Raw genomic sequence first — 26,954 nt, 5'->3', positions numbered from 1 at the left:
TTCCTAGAATAACCTTTTCTTCCTTCCACTTGAATTGCCTGTATTAGGCAGAAGTATCAGCTTTGACAGGCATTATGATGCTGTATTTTCTCTAGGTTTACATACAATGGCATGTAACAGGCACACATTTTGACACCACCTAACTCTTTAATGATGATGGTTCCACATCCTTTTAGAAAACCGGATAAATTGCCATCCCTTGCCCTCAAAATCAGGACTAATGTTCCTGAGTGGATTGAGTTATAGCTCTATAGGATTACAAAACAGTATGATGGACAGCCTCTCTGCTTATGAAATTAAATGTGCTATCAAATTGAGAATATACTTTTTTTTTTTCCATTTTGCTTCAGTTTCCATCGGAATAATGGAAGGCATGATCGTTCCAGACAAGTACTGCACAGTAATTGTAGCTGATGTCGTCGTACAGAGCAAATGGCCTGCAATGGTTTTACTGCTCTGAGAAATTCAGCTTGTTGGAACATAGCAGATAAACTTGGCAAAATCAGCACGCTCCCCACTCAACATTTTTACTGCTGAAGTAAAAGCTGCAGTGTTTTACTCAGGTGAGTCCTTTCCTTACTCGCCGGAGAGCTTTGCCTAAGGAAAACCTGCAGAATTTGTACTGATCACTGTTATCCCCCTTAACAATTTGGTGCTTTCCACTATTAAGTGTGTTTATTAATTAATGCTTCATGCTGTATTTTTTTTCCCCCAGAAATTCAACCATCCTCACAGCATCGCTGAGGAAATGCCATTCCCCTCAGTTTTACACGATGAGCAGCTGAAATGTGAGTTTGCACTGGGTCCAAATTAGCACGTCAGTCAGAATCCACTTCTGAACAGGCTGTGGTCCTCTTCTCAGATCACTGGATCCTGCTGCTTCCCTAAGTACACTTAGAGCTATCCTTTCCAAATGCATTTTCCCTGTAAGCATTAAATCGTTGCAATTATAAAGGGAGATTTTCTATGTGCTCCTTCCACAGAAATCAAATGAAATGGCAACTTGCCTCTGACAGTCAACACAGCTCCTGCACCGCTTCCTCATCCTGCACAGATCTAAGGCTCCCATCACGTGTGACTTGACTTATTTGTTTGGCATGGCAATTTTACACCCTGGTTCATAAATACCACGTCAAGTTGCTGTATCCTCTTGGCTTTACCACCAAAAAAAAAGTCATAACACTACAGTATTATAGTATTTATAGTTTCACGTAGCAACCATGTCTTGCAAGACCTCATGAATACAGTAGAAAGGTTCAGAAGAAATGTCTTTATGCAGAAACCTGCCTATTTTTAAAAAGCTGTCACAAAGACTAAAGAGAAAGGTACTAAATAGTTATAACCATTACACAGCACTGTTTTAAATGCAACACTTCTGTGGCCAAATTATAGTCAAGAAGCCACATCTTCCATATCTAAAATTCTTCCTCAACTGAATTGAGTTTCAAGATGAGTAACTTGTGCCTAAATAGTTTTCCCTGTGATTTGTGTTGTATAAAGCTGCCAGCGAGCAAAAGAGATTTCTATGTATGGGACAAAACTGTCTCTCGCAGCATAGCAATGAAAACTTCCTCGTCCTGAAAGACAGAATGATCTAAGGTGAGTGATGGATGCATCATGGACTGCTTGTCACATGGCCAGGGCAACACTCCTAAAGACAGTCTGATATGTGTCTCACCTATGCTATTTCTCCAGTGATCAAATACAAATTAAGTATATTTTGCCTTTATTTTGTATTTCACTGTGCTAGTGCAATGAAACTGCCATAAAACTCTAGGTGCAATTTCCTTTGCTGTTTTGGCCTATACTGTTCCTTTCTTTGAAAAGAACAGTGGCTGGTGACTGTGCTTCAAAAGTCCTTTCTACTGCGAGAGCTTTACTGACTTCATAACTGGGAAATTTTGAACTGGAAAAATTTCTAGAGCAGAAAAAAAGTCACCATCCAAAGGACAGTTGGGGGTTCTTTTGATCAATCGATAAAAGAAAAAACTCAGCTCCCAACACCTCTAAAATAAAGTAAGTAAGTCCACATTCTACAGAACAAATCTTCTATTTCGTTGGCTAACATGCAGCTATTTCTGTTGCTCTTTAATTGTGAACAGCATTGAACATGTGAATTGCAGGTTTAAAATTTAACACAGAGTATTATGGCAGTGTTTCATCTTGTGCATTAGATAAACCCTAGCACTGAAACTGAATATTTGAATCTTAATGACTTTGCTCTAATAAGACTTAAACTTTTAATTAACCTGCCATGACATATTACAGTCCATAGCTCTTAAGTAACTATTGCAGACAGCTGAGACTCAACACCAATGCCTCCTTTCAGAAGGGAATTAATAGCAGTTTGAATCTGCTTTTTTCAGCCCAGAGAAAAAGTCCATTAAACAGTCACTGTGCATAGAAGAAAGCTGAGACCTAGTTTTATGGAGCAATCTTCAAATTAGAGCTGAATGAATCTGGGGATAGGGACAGGTTCAGCAGGTCAGTCAAATCTAAACTTAAGCATTACTCAGTCTGAAGCAGATTCTAAGGAATGCCTGAATGTAAACAGGAGGTTGGGGATTCTTCATGGCCTGAGATATTTCCAGGGTGGAGGAAGAGCAGCTAGTGCACTGTGCTGTCAGGGAGACCCCGACAGCATCCTGCCCTCCCTAGACAGTAATAAACCAGTGCCTGTGCCCTGAACTGGCAGGACATGTTGGCATCAGAGCAGCTAAAAGATCTGTGGAGTTAATTTGCATTTATTGAAATAAAAACAAAACTAAAAACTCAGTTTATTTTTGTTAGAAAGGAGCTGTTGCTGTGTTTCTGACTACTAAGTTGTGCAGTGCTCTTTGCAGGGCTGCAGTTTGACCCCAATATTCAGCCTGAACTCCAGGTTGGGCAATTTTGAGGGTGTTCAAAACTCTGTTCAGATAGGATTGCCACATTAAACTGTTGCATGGTGCTTCTGTGTGATGTTAAACTATTCTTATACCTCTACTGCAAAAATTAAAAAATTAAAAAGAAGTCAAGTAAAAGAAGATCAAAGGAAGAGAATGAAGAAGGGAAGTTCAAGCTTGCAATCCCCCTCTGTTACTGGGTGTAATCTGGTTCTGGATATGGTTATTTAAAAGGCCTATAAAATACTTACGAGCTATTTAAGGCCTAACATTATTTAGACTGTCGTTAAACACATCCTCTACAAGCATTGTCTCCAACATCACACCAAGTCACCATGCAATTTGAGTATGTGCATTAACAGCTTGCCTCAAGCCAGACAGTTTAGGACTAAAACAGGAAATCCTTACCAATAGCAGTAGTAAGAAAAGAAACCACTTCTGACTCCTTGCCATCATTGTAGAAGGCCAAATGCCATATTCCTGAATCCAAATACTGGATAAACCCTGTCTCGTGGCTGGACAGTGGCATAAAAGTTCTGTGTTGCCGCTGAGGTCCTTCTAGGCTTCTTGCCTCCTGCGTTAGTAGACGTCTTCCATCAAGGAGCTCAACGAAGTCAAACTGAAACACAAAGACAAAAAGAATGATTTTCCACGGGTGTTCCAAGCTCAGTGTCTTGCTTTTGGTCTGTTCTATGATGAAGATAGACATGCTTTGCAACAAATGACAGAAATGTGCATTTACAAAAGCATTCTAAACAACATGGCCTTGGACCTTATGCATGTTCATGGACCACTGGCAAATAACTGTTCTGGAAATAGCTAGCATATAAATGGATAAATTTGTCTGTAAATAGATGAATGAAGAAATCATCTATATTTAGAATGGGATTTGGGCATATTTACCCTACTGATGTGCTTTTGTGGAAGCACAGGCAGGAAAAACTATGTCCAGGGAATTTGCTGACATGTCTAAATTGCACTGTAAGTCCGTTGATGAAAAGGAGGTACTCAAAAGCTTATTTGTCAGTTTATTTCTGTCTCAGATAATAAGGAAAATAGATCTAAAAACGAGGAATGTTTGCTAAATTGCTTTCAAACAGAACAAAAACAAAACAATAAGCTGGATTTGCAAGTAAATTCTGGTAAAAGTTTATAGAATTATAAATACCTTTTGCTTCCTGCTGTTGTAAGACAATACCTTTTTGCTGTAAGTGTGTTTTGTCTAGTGATATATTAATGTGACAGGTCAGATACAAGCCTAACAGATATCACAAATGTTAAGAGAGCCTTATCTAATCTGACCCTCATCTTGTGGTTAGGTGGACTAGTTTAGAATAGGACATGTTGTGAGCAGAACCTGATAGTCAGAGCACATGGTAACCTAAAGCCTTTGCTTTTTTATTGCCTCTCTCATCCAGTTGGTCAAATAAGCTTGTATTTTTTGGCAGGAAGGATGACAGCGATAAAGAAACAAAACCACTTACAAGTACGTGGGCCAGTAGATGCTACTTCACTTATTGGATGTACATGTTGGCTCAGCGAGGCAACAAAATTTGGATTCCTAAACTTTTTGCCTTTATTGTAACAAAAACTGGGTGTTTCACAGCATCACAGGATGGTTGAGGTTGGAAGGGACCTCCAGAGATCACCTAGTCCAACCCCTGCTCCAGCAGGGACACCCAGAGCACAGGGCACAGGGTGGCATCCAGGCGAGTTTTGAAGATCTCCAGAGAAGGAGACTCCACAGCCTCTCTGGGCAGCCTGTTCCAGGGCTCTGGCACCCTCACAGGAAAGAAGTTCTTCCTCACATGGAGGTGGAACTGCCTGGGTTTCAATTTGTACCCACCACCCCTTGTCCTGCCACTGGCCTCCATGGAGAAGAGTTTGGCCCCATCCTCCCTACATTCTCCCCTCAGGTATTTGTACATGTTGATCAGATCTCCTCTCAGAAGAGAAGTCTTCTCTTCTCTAGGCTAAACAGGCCCAGCTCTCTTAGTCTTAGGAATTTTCCATTGAGGTTGCATCTGACTGTGGAACACACTGGTCAAGTCTACTGAAATAGTTAAAATTGATGAAAGTAAAATTCACATATTTCCAATTCTGTTTTGGAATTGACTGTTTTAAAAAGTGTATTAAAAGAACAGATAACTGCAGACATCATAGGCAAAGTTAATTTCCTAAAGTGTTGACAACTTGAATGGCAAGTTGAATTAGTTCTCTAGAAACTAAAGGACAGTCAATTAAAGAAATAGACACTTCTAGAAGACAATCTATCTTATCCTAAAGTCGACATTGAAAAAATGTCCAATGAATCGTACACTAACAGCATCTAGTTTGTACTACATGGTAGATGTAGATGCTTAAAACTTAGTTGGATGAAAAAGACTCCAAGGCCCTCATCTGCAGGGAGCTGCTGTTACAGAATCACAGAATGGTTGAGGTTGGAAGGGATCTCTAGAGATCATCTACAGATCATCTGTTGTTACAGTCCAATCTGGGTTAGGCTTTCCTGATGGTTCCTGCCAAATGCAAGAGTTTATTTTTATAAATATAAATGCGTTGTTAGTGCTTTGGATGTTCATGACTTTGCAAAGTTACTCTTTTATATAGTTACAAATATGAACTGAACTGCAAATGAATTATGCTTTATTACATGTTTAATACATTCAGAGTTTTTTAATATGCAATTAGAGTTATTGCGAGCAAGGAAATTGTCACTAAAATACCACGTTAATCAATTCAAATTGTATAAGTGGAGAAATACCTCCCATCAGCTCTGATAGCCAATTCCTAGAATTTATGATTTAACAAAATTTGGCTTCAGTTAAAAAGAGTCTTAAAGTATTATTTCATACAGGAAGATTAAAGTTAACATACCATAAGAAAATTACATAAATTTTATTATAATTTGTTGAGAGGAATTAGAAGAAATGCTTTTAGTTACCAATAAATTCTTTCGGGCTTTTACAGGTTCTGTTTTTAAGATTACGGAAATTTGAAGCTTGTACTTTCTTCCTTCTTATTAGTGTCTACAGTTGCCAGCAACCTTGAGTGGATGACAAACACCACAGACAGAGAAAGACTCCCAAGGAGAAGCTGGAATAGTTTGTTGTTTCAGAATGGATAAATATGACTTTTAATGTTTTACCAAATGAGGAATATGTGTTAAGGGTCTATTGCTTGGGTAACAGCTGAAGGTTCCTCAAAGAGGATGGGCTATGTTAAAACCAACATCACAGAAGGCAGATTATTTAAACCAAGACAGATAAAAGTCTTTCTGCCAGCTGGAATTTTACTACCACCATTGACAAGATAGGCTGGGAAAAACATTGACCCTTTATTAAATTTTTCCAAGGAGCACTTTCTGTCATTGCACTAAACACAAACTTCATCAATGTATTGAAATTCATTACAAAATATGGAAATATAAAAATCATTTGGTAGATATATGGAGTGTTTTGGAATAGGCAGAAAAGATGAAACTTGCATAAAGTGTATTAACTATGAGACTGGTTTACCTTTTCAACATAGAAAATAATATTTTGGTTTTTGTTTGTTTTTAATGAAGCCAAAGGAAAGTTAATAAGCTATGGTGAGATTAAATTTTGAAGCTTAAAATTAATATAGCATTATACAAAATAAGACGTTTTAATAAGATAATAAGACGTTTTAACTGACAGCATTTTTTCAAACAGTATTTTAAAAGCATTTTTAAAAAAAATCTGTGTTTTATTATAATATTTCTTCTCAAAAAGGCAAATCTGGGGACAGGTTCTATTATTCCAGCATGACTGTCATTGTTTGAAAAAAAAAAAAAAAACCTCTAGTCATTTTTGATGATGTTTTGGTCCACATGGTGATTTTATGAATACACCTGCCATCTCTAAACACGAGCAACACAAAAAGCAGCATTTACAAGTACATTGCTTCCCTCAGCATGTATTTTTGACAAAGATGCTCCACATTCTTTGTGTAACTTCGTATTCACTGCTGAAGCCCTTAACTGGTACCTAACTGTGCTGTTTCAAATAGGAAAGCTCCAGATAAAACAAGAAATGTTCACTCAAGATATCTCAACAAAAATTAGGCTAAAAAAAAACCAATATTGAAAACAAAATGCGCCTCCTAAATGTTCAAAACATTGCCATGGTTGTTTGACATGACCCCACTACCATTTAAACATTTTGCTTGAAGTTCGACAGGCTTTCACAAAGCTGAGGAGTTAAATTTTGCCTTTGTAATTTAGAAAATTGAAATTATTCCTATTATACCCCTGTTCCTGTAACAGAAATAAACAGTCAGAGTTAACACAGGCTTCTGATCTACAACTATTAATTCTGTTGTGACCAAGATTTAACTTCCTTATTTAAATAATAGAGGAGTTTTACTTTCTAAATGTCTGAATTTCCCCTTCAAGAGAGGTTGATTAAAAATGGGTAATAATAGCATTAACTATTGTGTCACTGAATTTATGATCTGCTAATCCTATTGAAATGCTTTAATTCTGCAGAAAAGCAGCAAAGAAAGCGTAGATTTATGATAACTCCTTGACATAAATAAGTTGTAGGTGTGTTTAGGGCTAGAAAATAGCAAATCACCTACATGTTACTCTGGAAGTTTGTATAAACATATTTACTTGCTAAAAAATAAAATAAGGACAGGATATTTCTATAAATCCCAAATATTTGTGTTTGTTGCTAAATTTTCCAGTTGTTAATGGGAATGGGTAAGTTAAATGAGTAACATAACTCTGGTAATAATTTGATAACTTGCTGATCCAAGCTGGAGTAAGATACTTTGCATTGCTAATGAGAGTTATACCCTAATATATTGATCAATCTGGTAAAGAGCAGTTTGGAAAATGAAAATAGAAAGTAGAGAAAATAATGTACTATAGCCTCATTTAAGGGGATGGGTCTTTGGAGCTTTCCCCAGAAAGTGATTTCTTGACAGAGCTTTTGCGAAGCTATGTCCAGAAAAACAACAGCTTTCACTTTAGTTATAAAGAATAACAACAGCTATTTCTTGATTTCTGCTTAAGTAAGACAGTGGCTTTCTATAGCAACTTGATTTTATTTGGTTATACACCAATTATTGGCCCCTGGCCAATCTCAGCCTAATCTGACAGTCAATAGACATAATGTGAAGAGTCAACTCAAGCACAGAAGCACAGAACATAAAATTGAATTTTGTTTCTGCAACTTAAGAGCAGATTCTTTCCACGTAGTTTCAGGGACCCTGTTGCCACACAGGACACAGGTTGGTGCAAGCGTTTTCACATGCTACTAGGAGCAACCAGCTATTTCCCTCAGTGACTGCCAGGCCATGGAAGACTTTTTCTCCTCCGTCAACTTTCTGCCTTAGGCAGTTGCCTGTTTTGTCTGTGCTTAGAGGCCGCCAGGTCAATGTGTGAATATCTTTCAGTTGCTACTTTATTATCTTTCTCTGGAACATACGACCTTTAATATCTCGCGAGCATACAGTGAACTGTTGAGACAGCTGAAATATAAAAATAATAAAACATAACAGCACAAATTCCAAGATGGTTATTGCCTCATTGAAATGAGGTCCCATTACCTGTGTATGTGACGGCGGGAGGCCCTTTCTGCCATAGATGCCCACCAGAGCAGCCTTTCCTAGAGACACATTGAATTTCAGATGCACTGGGTGGTCGATGAACACCTGAGATCTCCAAAAGATACCAGGAGGGATCTTCTGTGTGGCTCTTCTGCCAACATCGATTTCCCCGGAGTCTATAAAACTGTCGTCTGGAAAGAAACTACTGGGCTTTCCTGCCAAAATACAGGAAGAAAAATCTTGGATTAGCCTTAGATCCTGAAAGTAATCCAGTCATACTGATATCTCTAACAGTGATCTTGAGAAACAGTCTATTACTGTCCTGAAGCCTTCAGAATACTTTGTGTACCAAATCTTTAACAATTATGGGAGGAAAACCGGCTGCGTTATTCCTGGTGTCAGTAACCGTTTGTCTGGAAACAGGAATATGGCAAAAGCAACCTTGAGATTCAGATTAATTACATTCAGATGATAAAAAATAAATCATGTTGCATTACCTCATAAATTAATATATGTTCAGTTATGGAGAAGACATTATTGCGTTAGCAAAGAGAAGTGAAGTAATTGTGAGGTAGACGTGTCACGAAATGGAATGGTGGTGGGGAGAACAGCAGTATGAGTGATGCCTAACTAGAGAAAGGAAAATATTTCTCCATTAAATTAATGCTTGACAGTGATAACAGTATTTGAGATTCATTCATCAGTCCAAAAGAGGCTGAAGAAAATGGGACTGAGAGGAAAAGATGAAGAAAATCAAATTCTGCATTTAAGTAATATCTACTAAGAAACTCAAGTAGTTTTAATTAGATTTCAATACAACCTGTAAAGTGTATTAGGATATTCAATCCTCTTTTAGCAAGCAAGGAAGTGGAAACATCTGTTTCTTAAAGTGATCGCCAAGTTTGAGCGATGGCAAACGGTGGATGTCATAAAGTCTCACTATGCCACCAGGGAGCTCAGTATCCCTGGAAAATACTTCTGAGGAATTTCAGGTTAGACATCCACACTCCTGAAGTTCTCAAAATTGGTGGTCTCTGAAAAATCTGGACCCAAATGAAGCCCAGAAAATGAGAGGGCTTCCTCATTACATGAGGGGGCTTCCTCAGATAATAAACACAGTGTATTTATTATTTCTGGAAATTCAAATCAATTTTATTTTATCTCTGTGCCACTATAGCTCACTGCTCTATGCTTAATAAATCAAGCAATTCTAATAAAATGAGAAATAGAATCTCAGGAACATACAGTCTTTTGTAAGAAAATCATATTGTGAGAATTTTGCTTCCATACCCTGTATGTGGGAAATAAGAAATAAAAAATTTCTCCTCTACATCTTATCGCAATAAAAACTGCCTAGGAGAATCTGATGTAAATCGTTAGTTCTTTCTAAAGTACATATATAAATCAAATGCATGTTATCTGTTACCAAAAAAGCACAACTATCTAGAGATGTTCTATTGATGGAGAATCTTTCTCTTCCTTTTTTCTTCTATTGTATAAAACTTTTCAGCACAACTTTTGCTGTGAGTAACATTATTCATGATGTAAAGTTAACAACTATTCAAGTACTGTGCTGGAGTGGGACTCGATGGTATGTTTCATTTTTTCAGCTACCTTATGGCAGAAGTTTTTTATTCCATGCTAGTATAGTTTAGAAAGCAGTGGGTGTATACCTGTTCGTGTAACAAAAATGCTGGTTTTATCATACCCTCATTTATCCTTGTTCATTACATTCAAATGAGAACTGGAGAAAAATCTGCAGACTATTTTATTCTTTTTTTAGTCAAAATGTAGATTAATGTAGATAATCAGAAGCAGCTTTGGGAAATGGAGATTCCTACTGAACCTCTCATGATGAAAATGATAAAGTACAATTGTACTATGAAAATCAGACTATTTGATTCAGAGGATTTTACTGGATTGTTAATATTTATCTGGAATACTAAAAATTACTTTTCACACTAGCAGGATTAGAAGAAACATTTCCTATAGTCTTCATGCAAAGACGCTTGTTCTGTTATTGTGAGATACAAAGTCTTGCAGGATTCTATTAAAGAAGAACCACATGTTTTGGTCCATATGGATATATTTTTCTGATTACTACTGACATATTTTATAGATTCAAGGAAACTCAGATGAAAACCTAAAGTGTTTGATATGCTCCCTGATTGTTCATTAATAAAGATTGTGAGGGAATCGGGGAAGGTGAGAATTTAAATGGTAGTTGTTGCTATGCTGGGGATAGCCTGGAGGAAATAAGCACAGCGTGTATTCTGCCTCTACAGAGAGCAACGCTTGCTCGAGCAAGCAAAAATGCTGCTGTGATTGAACCAAAAAAGATAACGCCACAGAAATAATTGTTTGTACACACTATTACAAAGTTTATGCCTCCTCTTGGTGGACAATTTTAAGTGAGAAAAGCTGATATCCTCAGAGCAGTTCTAGGATATTGCCGGTGGTTGAGATTTACCCTGTCACAAAAGTCCAAAGAAGGACTCTCTTCACCAGGCTGAATTCCAGTCCCCCAAAACAATCTGTGTTTTGCTAGTTTTAGCAGGACCAGACCCTAAGGACTGGATATTTCATAAAGTACAATAAGAAAGTAATTTCAGCTTCTAATCAAAAATGAGTTTTTAATCAGAATATTTGACTACTTAAAATTAACTTCAGGTCTGAATTCTTAATTAGTCCCTCAATTACTTGCTCTTTCTACACATTACCTTGAACTTTTTAGTTGCCGTAGCAACTAATCCTAATTTATTTGGTTATCAAAATGAACTATTTCATGTCAGCCACCGCCGAATCTGCTTGCAGCTTTGATAGCAAGGTACCCTGACGCACCAAATCACTTCAGAACACACGTTTTCCTCTGACTTCAATAACAGTTAATTACATGCTTAAATGCAAGCATGTGATTAAGTGCTTTGCTGAACAGGGATGGGCTTAAACACACATAAATGCTTCACTGGAGCACAATAATAGTAGAAAAGGAAAGACTTACTGGTAATTGGCAAGGCACTGATAATGATACTGAACATTCAGATCAGCTCTAAGGATATTCTAGCACGTTTCTGACTATTTCATTGGGATCAAAATACTCCTAAAAATATATTTAGATCAATTTTTAAAGAAATTTCAAAGACATACCTTCTGATCTATCTAGAATAGCAATCATGCAACATTGCTAGTCCAGATTTAGCTCCATAGACACTTGATGGAGGAAAAAAAAGCTGTATTTTCAGGCTGGGTGGAATCATCCCTGTAAAAAAGATCTTGTCCTAATGTAATTTTTTAATTAGGACAAGATATTCTCCTCCATGTCCAAAAGATTCTCTAAGATCTGCATGAAGGGTTACCTTGAGAGGTCTTTTAAGGACCTACGTACCATATTTCCCAGACTTGTCCATTAAGAGGGCTTTTTGTCAGCAATCAGAAGTTTTATTGATTTCATTATAAGCATGGCTGAAGGAGAAAAACAAGTGGAGGTCTTTGATTTGGACTGCAGTTTGAGGTAGATACATCATTGATAGTTTCATTTTGAGTTTTTAGAAGGTAACAGACAGATCAAAAGCAAATATTTCAAAAATGAAACATATGGTGACTTAGAGAAGAAGAGAGGATGAAGCATTTTTGAACACAGCACCAGGGATTTCTGTGGTTTGCTGTACTGTCTAGTACGGTTTGCTGAAAATAACCCACTTCTTAGCTCATTTTTCATTGTAGCAGCTTGATTTGCCAGCCATCAGTTGTTAGGAAATACACTGCTGAAATACACTGTTCTTCATTTAAATTTATAAGAACAGATATGTTCTTAAAGCAAAAATACTACGGGTAATACAAATGAGATATAGAAACACAGACTCTAAGTTAAAGTCCAGGGACCTCTGTGAAAACTGTTGAATTCAGCAGGTTGCTAGAGGTGACTTCTGAGTTCAGCGCTATGAGTTGAATTCTCCTTATCTTCTACCCATAAACCTTCCTTTCTCAAAATAACAAGCAAAAATAGCTAAAAAATATAATTCCTGAAAACTGTTAATCTCATGAATAAGCATCAATAAAATAACTTTCTGAACCTTTGGATTCCTTGTTTCTTCAACTCAGTCTTGGGATTTATAAAACAACTCTATCCTGCAGAGCTTACAGGTATTTTCGGCAGTGCTTGCCTCTGTAAAAGTGTGTTGAGATATAAAGTTGCTGGATAATGCACTGCTGAACTGACAAACCATCAATTACTTTTAATTGCAATTGAAATTGCAAGCTGGCAGCATCATGGCACTTTGTGGAAAGTAGGACTTTCATATGACTACTTTTGTAAAGAGATGTTCATCTTCTGAATGCCAAAACTTACAGCGAAATAGTTCTTAGTAAATATGTTGGTGCTTGGTGGCAGTCAAGAAGAAGTAATTTTGCAGTGCTGTAGAGAAAGTGTGATCCCATGCTCAAGGAATCATTTAATTTTCAAGACACAAATGGTTTTGTTTGTTTGTTTCCCATGAAAATTGCCACACAAGGCAGGCTTTTCATGGTGGAATGCTTCCCCCGGTGAGATGTGATACAGACATTTCCACCTTGAGAGCAGCTAAACGTGTGATGAAAAATGCACACTCTTCTATCACATTAGTGGATGTAAGAAGGATATGAAACGTAGAAACGTATGGAAACAAGAGCGACGGAACAAGACCAACGGCTACTACTTCTAGACGTGAAAGACTGGAAAAGCACCTGATAATGGCAGCATTAAGGGTAATGGAACATGAGATTGGATGGCTGCAGTTGAGAGGCAGACAGAAGACTCACAACATGGACACACACCAACCATACCTTCACCGGCTCCTTTGCCTTTCCTGTCAGGTAACTCTAACCCTGTGCCCCCCGAAGGATATAAGGAGACGTCCGTTGGCACTGGCCAACTGCTCGATGTGTCTTCCGTGATCTCATACATCTGCCCTTCCATCGGCTGCAGGTGCCAGTTTAGGCCAAACAGGTGCATGGCTGTGGTGAGCAATGAGAAAAGTCATCTTTTTCTGTCTGGGAGAGTTTGGGAGAACTACAGGGCACTTTTTGTAAATCCTTACTTCACTTTCTTATTATAAGTGATCGTTTTAGGACAAAAATGAAATTTATGTTACTAGACATCCCTTGTTCTTTCTATCATACTAGCTCCCTCGGTCTTTCCACCCACTTAAATTAGTATTGGATCACTTGTACCAATCCACTCCGCTTATTCCAGTAGAAGTATTTCTGATTTACGGCCCATGTGTGAGAATACTCAGGCACCGTATTTCAGAAAACTCCCAAGTCCAAAGTGACAATGCATTGAACACGCAAATACAAGGGATGTTATCCATCTACACACCAACAAATCCTGGAAAAACACACTTTGTTTTGCTTTGCTGTATTCAAAGGCTATTAAACAGGTTCTTATTTATTTTTTACCCACCAATTATACACACAAGCTCTTATTGACATCTCTTGACAGTTTTTTTTTTCTTGATTAAAGCAAATAAAAACCAAGGTAATCCCAAGATCAGTCTTGTACACTTCAGTGTGTGCTCAGCGGTGACTGAGCACCACTTAATGCATTTCAGCTTCTCCTAAGACGCAACCTCAACGTTTCAAAACCAGCAGCACCATTTAGATTTGTGTGGTGCCAGGACACAGTTCTCTGCAGGTTTCTGGGCCAGGCAAAGTCATCTATTGGATGCACGAGCCTATTTCAAGGCATTGCATAAAGACAAGTGAGGTTAAGTCACAAGGCAGAGGACAAAAAAGCAAACACATACATGAAGAATATGGAGAATTGTATGCTTATACTCTTTGAACACTTGCCCCTTGAAAACATAAAGCAAAATAATGTGGCATCCCTATATCAGTTCTTCCTTCCCCAACACAAACATTTCATATTTAATCAGCATCCACTTTACCTTCAGGCTCTCTACAGCTAAATGATCTGATATTTGCTACACTTGGAGTGACATTTCTTTTTTTGAAGGAGTGCTTTGATATTTTACACTATAATTTCTCCAAGAAACCGTACAATGGCACTAACACCACAGCCATTTAACATTTAAAAAAAAAGAGCTTAAAAAAATAAAAAGAAGGAAAGGAACAGAGCATTTATACTGCCTGTAGTTCTCATTTTATTCACAAAAATACATCTGAGCTTGGCTAACTGTGTCAGGGTCTAATCTTCTCAAGAGAATTGGAAAGTTATCTGAATACTAGCATATTTAGACATATTTAGCAAAATTGACATGTATTTTTCCACTTCAGTCTTGAATAGGTCATCTATCACCTACCAGTACGAATAAGTTTCCCTTTATACTGCTAGAAGACAGAACATCACAAAACGTGTTGAGAGCAAAACTCTCATTTTACCATGTAAAGAGGGACTCGTCTCTTTAACCAAGGCTTAACCATTAAGAAAGAAAACACTCTCTTAAAGACTCAAACGGAAAGGAAGGTATCATGGGAATAGGGTCTCTCTCAAAACTAGAACCCTTTGCTATGGGTACACATACCAAAACGGAGTAATACCAGCTCAACTGATGATTCCAACAACATACTGGCCAGTATGTTGATCTGAAGGCAGAAAATGAATTTACTTGGCAGAAATCCTGTGTAAGGGAAGAGAGGGAATCAGGAGGGGAGGAAGGAATTTGAATTAAGTATTTGGCATTGCCACTTTTGTATTTGTGTTTATGCAACCCTCATTACCAGAGCGCCAGGACACTTCCACTATTCACCTCAGAAGGTAGAATCTGTTACTCCCTGCTTTGAAGAAAGAAAAAAGGGTACTGGAGCACATTAAAGGTCTGACTCAGTTCACTGGACTGGGCATTAAAATGAGGTTATGTGTCGCTGTGTGTTACTTGCTTTAGCTTCCTACGTGCTCGGAGGCTCACAAGATCTAACAGGCATTTCAGGCATTCCTCCCCCAGCTGCTTTTGTGCTAAGCCCAGTTCTAGACATTGCCTGAAAATGCCATTCAGCTTGGACCTCTCCGTGGACCAAAGTGTCACACAGGTGCCTTCCTGCCTGTCTCTAAGCTCTTACGGAGCTTAAGGGCTTCTGAGTACGTGTGAATTCCCACATTTCATCATACGCAGATGTTTGTAGTCCAAAGCAGGATGAACAATGTATTTTTCACTCCTCCAGGCTCAGGCAATCCTAGACAGCAGGCAATCCTGAAATCTCTGCTGGCTCTAAGAGCTTAAATCCAACCACATCTACCAGATGTCTTCATATCACAGTGACTTTCATGAGCTTATCCTGGACATCAACGGCATAGCCAGGCGTTGAACCAATGGCTTTTCCATTGCACCATTCAAACTCCTGGACTATGGACATCATTGCCTAAGCATCTTACAAATTCTTAAGTATTTATTCAAAGGTCATCATTTCTCCTTTTCTGCTTCATGGGAATATATGGCTTGTAGGTCATTACTGCAGAAATATGAAGCTGAAGAAGTCAGCAATGTTTTGGGTGTACTGAGAGGGGGATAAGCATCTTTCCTGGGCATGCAAAATGCATTTGAAAACTCCCGAGAGAACATGTCTTAGGAGAAAAAAACATCTGGCCTCAGTGTAAGGGCAAAGACAGGAAGTTTGGTGGCTTTTCTGCACATCAGTCGGGCCCTTAGCTAGTCAGTCAACCATGCCATGTTGCATTTTCCCTGAATCCAAGATTCGCATTTACTTTACTGACCTGACTAATGTAACTATTCGTTCCTAAATGTTTGCAAAGTGTCTTGCAGTGTCCCAGTCTAGAAAATGTGATAGAATTATCTATACCAGATAGTCGTCGTGTTATCATGCACAGATAAAAGTATCAATGTTATCACACAGGCCTGCATTAACATGGCAGCTCCTGTCTTTGGTTAATAGATTTTTTCTAAAACAAAAAGCTTCTTGTGTACGCTGCTTCTTGTGCACACATCATCACATTGAGGACCCTTAAGAATGAGATGTACGTACACCAGGCATGCATATCAAGTTGCAAAAATCTGGGAAACGGGGAATTATCTGAAAAGCATTTTGAATACTAATTTGCTTAAAAAGAATCAGGAGAACAAAGTGTAAAATACTAAGATTAATGCTCTACGGAAGGTTTCTGATTTAATGTTCCCAAGCATAAAATAAAAACCTATAAATATTCACGCATGCAAGGCAGATATCATGAAATCTCTGCCACAGGTGGGCAGCAACCTGAAAGCTTTTCCAAAACAGAGCAAAAAAATATTATTTGCTTTGCAAACACACTCTGGTACCACTTGTGTTACTAGAAAATCACCTGTGTAAGTGTTTATCATTGCTATCTCTCAAATATGTGTGCTGCCTGATTTGCCAGCTGGCAGAAGATTCAGTCTTCTGCTTGCTCCTCCTAACTGCAGTAGATGTTCTGGATCGCTAATGCTCATAGGGGATATGTAAAACTTGATGCACACAGTTGCTTTAGCAGAGATCTTAGGAGAGGCACTATTGATGCAAAGTTCTTCCAGTTGGGGGAAAAAAAAAGTTTATCAGGGAAAGCCTGAATAACATGGAGGAGAGATACAGTAATATGCTTGGAAGTATTAAAATGTTCCTAAAAAACAAATAGAAGATGCAAAAACAGTTTGAGATTCCCAGTGTTCTCAGGCTCCACAACAACTGGGCCACAGTTCTTCTTTCTTTCTTACCTTTTTTTTTCCCCCTTCCCAAACCTGAAGTGTTCCAATACCATCAGCTGCCACTGTCTGGGAAGCCTTACGACATGTTCTTTGCAAATGCATTGGTTACATTCCCCATAGTTGTTAAAAACCCTTTGTCTTGGGGAATTTTGGGTGATTTCAGCACCAATCACTAAGACTATGTGGTAAAGGGAGACAACCCATCCTTTATCTAAGCGTTCTGAAATCAGCCCTTTGACTTGCATGGTCTTTTGAGGGAAGCCAAGTGACAGCAAAGGTGCCCTGAAACTTGCTGAATGGGTAACAGAACTTTCTGTGGCAGAATAAAGCACCTTATCCTTGGTCCCAAGGTGTCACTGGTTGCTTTCTGGGTGGTGAAAAGAGGAGAGGAAGCCAAACTCTATGGTCCTTTCAGAGTTTTGCTGCTCTGCTGAGTTCAGCATTTCCGCCCCTGGAGTGCGATGCGGTTACTCGTTCGCTTGGCAGTAGATCCCAATTCATTTTAGCAAAAAGCATTTACAAACAGCTTAGCATCAGTTCAGCTATTCTGCAATTCAAACAAATCAAAGTTCTTACTGGCAGAACCAAGTGTTCAAGACCATGATTCCTTAGGTTTTGTAACACTATTTCTTATTGTAATGCATTATTCTTACTCCATAGCTGTTCACGGAGGTCACAAGCAACATTAGCTGATGCTGTAAAGCCAAAAAAGAGGGATATGCTTTTAGAGTTTGCTTTCAAGAGGCCCAGGCTTTTGAATATCTTTGTATTATTACCAGTGGTTTATGACCCAGCAAAACAGAGCAGTCAAAACATCTTGCTCAGCAGAGTAGACAACAAAGAAATTGGAACAAAATTTAAATGAAAAAGGAGAAACAAAGACAATAATTCACATGGTCAACAAAATGGACATCTCTTGGGACAGGTTGATGGAGTGAAGGAGTTAGCTGAGAGAGGCAGATGATTGTGATAGATCACAGGCAGAAGAAAAGCCAGGACATGCTTACTGAAGCATATGAGACCCCCAGAAAGCAGGCAAGTCAGCAGAAAAAAATGAAAACACACTGCTGCCCCTTTATTAGCTTGTGGCTTTGCTCAAAGCAGCCAGCTAAGTGTAATAAATAACCAGACCAATCAGTTATGATGTTTGAAATTAAAGCCTAATTGCCTCTAGCTGCTTCTTTAGTGCTGGTAAGTGCATTTTCATAGAGACTCACGGGCTCTGGCTGGTGCCTTCTGTCCTGTCCTCCCTGAGCTGAAGCTGCTACTGCTGCCCTGGTGATCCCTCACCCAGCACAAGCACCTGCAGAAGCTCAAGCATGAACAGATTAACAACAATTTTATGATGCTCTGAACAGTTGCAAAGGAGTTTCGTGGAACTGAAGTTTGACAAAACAGTGAGTTCATCATCATCATCAACATAAACATGCTGCACAGCCTGGATTTACAGCAAGCTCAGAGCATGAGCGGCCTCCAGCCAACACAGAAGGGTGTTTGGGGTCCTTATTTGGAAAAAAAAATAGTCAGGCTCTTAGCACTGCAAACTGCACATGCTTTTAATTATTTTATCTAAAGAACAGGTGAGAGGGGCTGAAGGAATAATGAAAATGACGAAGCAATAGGTGGAACATGAGAGCAACACAAAATGAGAGAAACGGAAAAAAAGGAAAATTAAGAAAGTTAAGAGAAAAAAAATGAAAGAAGACATTTGGCACAGGAAAATAGCTGGAGCTCAGTGGCTGAACAAACCTTTTAAACAGCCTTTACATCCCTTTTCCTTCCTTCTTTTGCCTCTGTTTTGTTTCTTTGCTTTCCCTGCTTTTATTTGCGGAGCCAAGACTAACAAATCTCACGCTTACACATCCCTCTTTGACCTTCAGATTGGCTGATCTGCCCTGAAACCACACTCTCTAAAATAAGACCTGAGTTTTTCTTTTTTCTTTTTTTCCTGCTAGTTAAGAGAATCTGAATTCCACCGGTGAGTTACACGGGGCTAATTTTGACTCAGGTAAATGTGTTGCTTTCACTCCTGTCTCTGGAATAAACTTGACTGTAATTATCTGGATAACTGTCTCTCTCTACACTGAAATTATATGATTTCTGGAGAAGTGGGGGAATTGACTGTAGCAGAATTAATCATACTTTTGTGACATTTGGCGTTATGAAAAGGAGCCTTTCAGCATGAAATAATCACTGGTTTGTCAATCTTCAGTAAATCAAGGGAAAAGCAGGCAAAATTAAGGTGAATAAAAACAAACATTAAACAGAGATAACACTGTTTTTCTCTTATGCGGTTCTTCCATCTCAGTGATGGGCAACACTTCAATGATTCGGAGTGGCAGGACATGCCAATGTGGAGCATCCAGGTGCCTCCTATGGTGTCAATATACGGTGACAGCAGCAAGCACGGAGACAACAGGCTGTAGCTGCTCTCGCTTATGGGAAGGCCAAGCCCTGGTCAAGAGGGGTCCAAGCTGACATTCATTCAAGGGACACTGACACTGGGTACTACAACAGTTTAATGGCCAAGTACCTCAGAGGTTCTCAGCTCTGGAACTGGGGTCCAGTGATTTAATGGTCGTTATCTGAGGGCACATTAGGTGCCCTATCAGGAACTCACAGTGTACCTGAATCACTGAGCCAACCACCGTGACGTAAGGAAAGAGCCCTGTGAGCCCAGCTCTTGCATGGACTTGGGCAATTCCCTCCTGACTGAAACTCTGCACTGCTATGCACATAGATTCTAGTGTCTGAAATTATTTCCTGTGCTTAAATGCTCTCCTCCATGGCTTAAAGCTCAAGGAATTGAAAACCCGAGCTCAGAAATCATCCTGTCCAAATCTATCCAGAAGGCTGTAGGTTGCCCATGAGGACAGCACTCCAACCATGTGGGAACAGAGAATCCGGCATCCAGGACGTGGCGACACAGCTGAATCTGAACTGCTGTACAGACAGAAATGCAAAATTAATAGAACTGCAAAGAAAGCAGCCCAAAAGACAGCGTCGTTACAGGATGTTTAAGTGGAGACTCACAGCTTGTGACTGCGAGTCCCTTTGCTCTGCTTCCTGGCCTGTTGAATTATTTGTCACAAGACAATCATTCAGAAAAAAATAAAAGACACAAGGGGGGACATTCATGGTGATGCTCATTACTGCAAATTCCCCATCTTGCCTTCTTCCTGACTCACTGCACAGCGACTCAGAGAGAAAAAGGATTTACAGGCCTTCCTCACAGGCTGGGGAGAAAATACTCAACGCCCTTCATGTTGAGAATTGTAAAATCCATATCTCCCCGTCCCCAGCCACTACCACACTCTAGAAGAGGAGGTTTCTTCTCTCTCTGCTGAACTCAGGGAAAAGCTGAGGTAATGTCTGAGAAGACACCAAGCAAGCCAACGATTCACAAATAAGTAGGTAGATAGATGGATGGATGGATAAGACAGATTCTTTTTTTCTTTTTGCATCCCAAATGTCCTGAAGCAAGAGATAGATAGGTGTTTTCACAGCCAGATTGCTATAGCTATGTCTTACAGACTATACTCAGCAATATCTGGGAACCTTTCTGTTGATCCGTTCTTCCAAACTGAGAGTTCAAATTACTAAAAGAGCTAGACATTTGGGATCCTTCAGAGATAAGCAGGATTTTCATGCAAAGAAGGAATTCAAATGACAGGGAGCTTCCTCCCTCTTAAAATTTTACCACCAGAGTGGGAACTGCCTCTCAGGAAAATGAAGTTGTGGTGATCACTTAAAATCCTGCTTGTAAATGGATTTTTGCTTTGATTTGATGCACACTGGTTATTCTTTGACCCCTCCTGAATGAAGAGCAGTATCAAAGATTTCCAAGACAGAAGCAGATGGTCTCCCAAATACTATTAGTTTCTTCTTAGGAGAATGCTTTATGTTTTAATTTAGTTCTCAATTGATCTTAATAAGGAAGAAAAAAAAAAAAAAGCTTCCAGCTGAAGCATCACATTGCTTTGAAACTTTCAAGGAAGTGACTAGAAAGCCGTGTTATAAAAGGAGCAGTTAAACTCCATGTTTGTTCAATGCAAAGAGTCAGCACTTCCTATTCACTGTCTTCCTAATTACCCCTGGGGATCAAAGACTTTCAAGTGATTGCCTGTCCATTCACACTGCTAATAGGGGATCACTAGAGTCACTTGCTGGATACTTGTCATTTCCTGCAGGGAGGAAAAATGCAATTTTAAATGCTTACCATATTTTTATGATTTTTTTTATCATTATTTTTTTCAAGCCTCAACCTATAGAAAAAAATATATGTAAAGGTGTTGCGGCTAATGGAAGAAGCTGCCTCCTTAAACGCAATCTATAATTTCCTTCACCACCTGCACCACTGAGAAAGCAGAACTGGAAGCTGGAGGATGGGTCTCAGCAACATCTTGTTGCTATTAGGCAGCCTCCTGCACCAAAGAAGCTGATTGCAGTCCCCAAAGCTCTGGTAAATTTGGTGTTACACACACTCAGGCTTTCTCAGTAAAATAATATTTTCCCTTCTATCTTTTCTGGCAGAGGCCATATTACTATAAATATTACCGAAATATTTCTTCACGATCAAAGTCAATTATAAGATGGTCCCACTGTACCTCTAAATGGAGTTTTAATTTGTGTATATAATATTAGAAATAATGATTTTTCCATTGGGGTACTCACTTCAATTAGAAAAATGAGGACAGGCAGCCCTAGCAGAGGGCCTCCCACCTTGCTTTGCAATTACAAAAATTCCGGGCTAGTCTGTTGTGGACAGTATAATTTTACGTACGTCATTTCATTACACACCTATAAACCATAGGGCCCTAATTAAAAAGGGTGTAATTTCCATAGTTAACTCAGCAACCCCTCATATGCTTCCTTCCTTCCCTCCCTCATTATCTCCACCAGGTTCCTTTGTCAGAAAACTCCCTTTCCCCTATTAATGTAATCAGTTGCTTAAAGTCTAAAAAATACAGATTGCTGCTTAAAGTTGCAAATGCAATCTGCCTTATATTATGCCAGCAAAACAGGGGGTCTCTAAGTTTAAATCTAATATTCCAGTCTGCGGAGGTCAAAAGCTAAATATTTTTCTAGAGTTTGTTGTGTGAGCTTGTCCCTCGGTCCCTTTCCTATCTTTCTGAATGCTTACACAACTTTAATACAAGTAAAGGATTTAAGAGGATGCCTAGGATTTGATCTTAAAATCAGCTCAAAAGTGCATTAGTGTTATCATTCACCATGCACATTGTAACAGCACCTGGGCCCCATTTATGTTCTGCTAGTTGTAGTAAAAATAAATAGGCAAATAAATAAAATTACAATCTTCCTATCCCTTTAGGTTTAACTTAAGTTTTATTTAGCTGGAGTAAATGTAGTGATTTCAAGAGGACGATGAATGTGTGAAGCATGAATTCAGACATTCAGTAGATCAAGGCCTGAATGCACCACATCTTCACAACTGAACCCTAAACCAGAGTTTTATTTCCTTGAGTGCTTTTTGAGAAGATCTGAAAAAAAATATAACCTGATTGTGTATTGAGGAGTACAGCACTGTTTGAATGGCTTAGAAATGGCAAATTTATGGGTATGTTTAATACAGGCTAAGAATCCTTTAATTTATTTTCTACTTTTTTTCCCTTAAATAAACTTGAAAAGCAAACAGGTTGATCCAGCAGCTCATTTGGAGAGGGAAAAAATCCGCTTTTCTTCGTACAAAAGCTCAGCAAATGGATACGAATGTACAGTGTGCACAAGCTGATAAAGTGGGTGTCACAGCACAATTAATGACACTCGAATTTTTCTTCTGTCCAGAGACCTTGGGCAAAATTCAGCACTGTACTTTCAGGAACTATAAATCTAAGTGAATGCTTCAGATCAGTGTGAAAGGCTCTCTCAACAACGAAACTTAACACAACCCAATGATTTGTTCCTTTGGACTTAGAACTAAATCCAGGACAAAGATTAAGGCAAGTGCCAGCAAGTGCAGCCCATGGTGTTCTCTTAAAAGGCCCACAGCCATCTTTAGATTTAATTATAGGAAGAGAGGGGGAAAAAAAAGAAAATAAAAGCATTTTCTCAAGAAATTCAAAGTTCGCCAAGTAAAGCACTCAAAAGTGAGCAAAGAACAGAATTAAGCTTGCTTTGTGTGCTTGTAGATTGGCCCCTGTATGCATATGTACTCCGTAATAGCCTTTAATTCCCTCATCACGGGCTATTTTTTTCCGGTGGCCGATGCTGAGCCGAACAATTGCGCAGAAATTGCCGCTCAGCCCTGGCAGCTCCAGCCCGCAGCCCGCTCGATGGCTTCCTGGGGATGCCGTATGTGCAGCCTGGCTGGTGGCGGCAGGACGGGCTTGGAAAGGGAAGGAATTCACCCGGTGCACAGGATTTTGCTGTCACTCTCTAAACAGGTCCTGCTGAGCATGCAGGAACTGAGATTTTCCAGTGCTCCAGCAGCCAAATCTGGTTGGATCTTCAGGAATACGGCTGACTAACTGCCTAGTTCTGCTTTGCTTTGTGAAGATTGTCTTTGCTCTGGATAATTAAGTGATGCTACAGTTGTGAGGCAAGCAAGGTGCAATGCCACTGCTGTGTTATGTGCTACCATACTCAAAAACAGTTAACGTCTGATTTCTCACCATCTTTCTAGCCAAAGGCGGCAGGAAAGCATGATTCTGACTGCAATAAGGGCATACAGGGAATTTAAGGTATGATAAAATCAAATAAAGAAGGTTTCCCAATCTCTAATTATCTGCATGTAGATTCTGGCATCCTAGTGCCTGATGAGCTGCATTAATGATCCTTTTGGAGCTTCCACATAGGCACTGGTGTTCAAATCTCGTCCAAAGGGAAAGAACAGACTGCACTTTTTGTTCTCTATTTTGCAAGTCCTCTGATATCTTACCTAGATAATATACTTTACAACATCACTTTGCTCATCACTGTAAGGATGAGTATCTACCACACAGCTATATCTACAGGCAAAATCCATCGTAGGGAATGTGTTGTTGCATGTATCCCATAGAAATGTATGACTTGGTTGCACCTAAAACTTTAAAGGCACCTTCTAGTTCACGCTAGAAAAGGATGAGAGGGAAAGGAACACCGAAGTGCAACAGAGGAATATGTTTCACTGTCACTGTCATCCATAACCGAGCTTATTCTTATGAGTATTTACCCACACAAATGTACGGTATTCAAAAACAATGAAGGAAAGCGCATTAAAGAGAATGTTACTTTCTTGCTTTATCCATTTAACCAAAATTAAATTATGTTATTTCACACTAATTAGTATGAAATAGAATCACAGACTTGAGGAGAAACTCCTTTCAGTAGACATTAAGATCTGTGAAACTGATTCCTTCTCAGCGTCTGTGTGCAAAGGTCAAGTTAAGCCGTGAAATGGAGATTACAGCAGTACATCTGTGCCACTGCCATAAAGGCAAGGCCAGCACTTCCAGTGTCAGCACGGTGTTATGTTCTTTTCTGGGGACTTGTCAAAACTACAAAAACTCACTAAAAGCACCTGCTAAAAGCCTGTAAAATCTGGGAGCCTCTATCTTTCTGTTTAATAAAGAGGGATGGCAATTAAAGTCATCCTTCCTACTAAGCCTTCCTAAAACTAAGAATGGATCAGGCATCTGTGTAACAGGCTGACTCCAGTGTTATGTGACTCATGTGTGTTTTCATAATGCATTGATACAAACTCCAAGAGCGGAGGGACCCTTCTGGATACTCAGCCTCAATCTCCTTTCTGGCCAGTTAGAGATTCAATCAATCACACTGGTCTGCTTCTAAATGGAAGTCATTTTTCCTATGATCCCTCACTAATGAAAGAGGATCAGGCTTTGACAACAGGGCCTCTTCATTCAGTGTCAAAATAAAACAATAAGCAGAAATAATAATAATAAAAAGTCATATACAACGAGCAGAACAATAGGGAAGCAGAGGGTAATCTATATAAATCTCAGACTATGCAGAGAGTTGATAAAGGAAGCTATGACATGAAAAAATACCCATGGCTGGAAGGAAAAACAAAGAAGAATAGAACATTTTAAAAATATATTGATACGAAGTAAACTGAGCAATGCTATAAGCTATTTACTCGATAGAGATGGGGAAATTTTTAATAATGTTATAATGAAGTCTAAAGTGTTTGATAAGTAGTTTTGTTCTGGCTTTTGAAAATAACTAGGATAAATGCATTTATCTCACAGGAAATGATTTTTTTTTTTTCCAGCTCATTTATAACCAAGAATTATATTAAACTACAGCTATTCGAGAAAAACATCTTTAAATCTGCAGGCCCATTTAACTTGTATCCAGTAAAGGAGACAAGATAGCAAGAGAGGAATCTGACTTACTCATTAATGCTAAAGTAGCTACCAAGAGATTAAAAGAGGGTTAATGCGCTACAAATATTTAAGAAGGGAAAAAAAGGGAATGCAAATGGCATTTATTACAGACAAAATAATGGAAAATATAACACAGGATTCAACTGACAAAGAATACAGGATGTATAAAGGTCAATCATATCACTTTTCCAAAAACCAGATCTTAAGAAACCAACAGTTCCTCACTTTTTGCCAAGGTTAGATATTCGATACGATTTTGTGTGACTTTTGAATTAAAGAGACAAGCACTTCCCAGTGGCAAAGAGCAATGTAAACGTGTAAACGTGTGCTTAAGAACGAACAGGCAGACCTTAAAATGTGCATCGCTTGGGGCTATTCATCAAAGGAGAGAATCACAGAATCACAGAATGGCTGAGGTTGGAAGGGACCTCTAGAGATCATCTAGTCCAACCCCTGCTCCAGCAGGGACACCCAGAGCACGGGGCACCCGGGCGCATCCAGGCGGGTTGGAGATCTCCAGAGCAGGAGACTCCACAGCCTCTCTGGGCAGCCTGTGCCAGGGCTCCGGCACCCTCACACCAAGGAAGTTCTTCCTCACATGGACATGGAGCTGCCTGGGCTTCAGCTTGTCCCTGTTACCCCTTGTCCTGGCACTGGCCACCACCAAGGAGAGTTTGGCCCCATTCTCCTCTCAGGTACTTGAATGTCTGGTGGAGCTCCACAACTGATAGTGGGCCCGAAATTATTTAACATCCCCATCCACGTTGTGACAGTAAATATAAAATCATGGATGACTAAACATGAAGATGACTCAAAGACTAATCAAATGATAATACGATAGTAAAACGGGGCAGAACAGAAGAGCTGGACAGCTACTAAATTAGAGTGATTCAAACAAAATGTGCTGAATGGTTGTCAAAGGGCAGCCTCGGCTCTTCGGAAGATGGAGCGCAAGCCGTCTCCACCCAACGGGACATTGGCCTCTGCAAAGCAGCGACTGAAGATGATGTAAGGAGCAAGTATGATAAGCCCCTATATTACAAAATCCCAGTGTCGTTTTTACAGCCAAAAAGTGCTACAGAGATCCTTTAGATATACAAGCTGGTGAAGAGTGCGTTGGAGTAGGCATTTGATTTATATCTGTAGATTGGTGGGGTGGTCAGCTGGAGTTTACTGGCCTGCAGGGTCCTAAGAGGTCAGACTAGATGAGCTAACATATTTTTATGTCTTTTAGCTTTGAAAATTAAAAAAAAAAAGAAAAAAGAAAAAGAAAACTATGGGCATGTTCTTACTTCTTCTTGTTTCCCAAAACACTGAATCAATTCCTAATATGTGCAGTACTTGCACAGGCTCTGCTTGGTGCACATTTTGAAGATGTGTTAACTGCTTTGCAATGCAGGATTTTTGTCACTGAGCTTCAGGATGTGTTGCATTCAAACAGAACACCTAAATTTTAACACTTCTCACCTCTA

The 26,954-nt window shown here is 39.2% G+C and overlaps 1 protein-coding gene across 1 annotated transcript in view; it reads right to left on the bottom strand.

Moving 5' to 3' along the window:
* Positions 1-26,954, bottom strand: part of TENM4 (teneurin transmembrane protein 4) — a 364,557-nt gene that overhangs the window by 158,524 nt on the left and 179,079 nt on the right. The window contains 3 exon segments of the mRNA XM_088534989.1: positions 3,294-3,504; positions 8,463-8,677; positions 13,284-13,454. Of these exon segments, the coding sequence (XP_088391115.1) occupies positions 3,294-3,504; positions 8,463-8,677; positions 13,284-13,454 (597 nt within the window).

This window comes from Tinamus guttatus, unplaced genomic scaffold, assembly GCF_059628265.1.
Source record: "Tinamus guttatus ecotype Peru unplaced genomic scaffold, ASM5962826v1 Tinamus_guttatus_pri_ptg000602l, whole genome shotgun sequence".
Lineage (NCBI taxonomy): Eukaryota > Metazoa > Chordata > Aves > Tinamiformes > Tinamidae > Tinamus > Tinamus guttatus.
The sequence above is the reverse complement of the archived record's forward strand: the minus strand, read 5'-3'. Positions and strand labels throughout refer to the sequence as shown.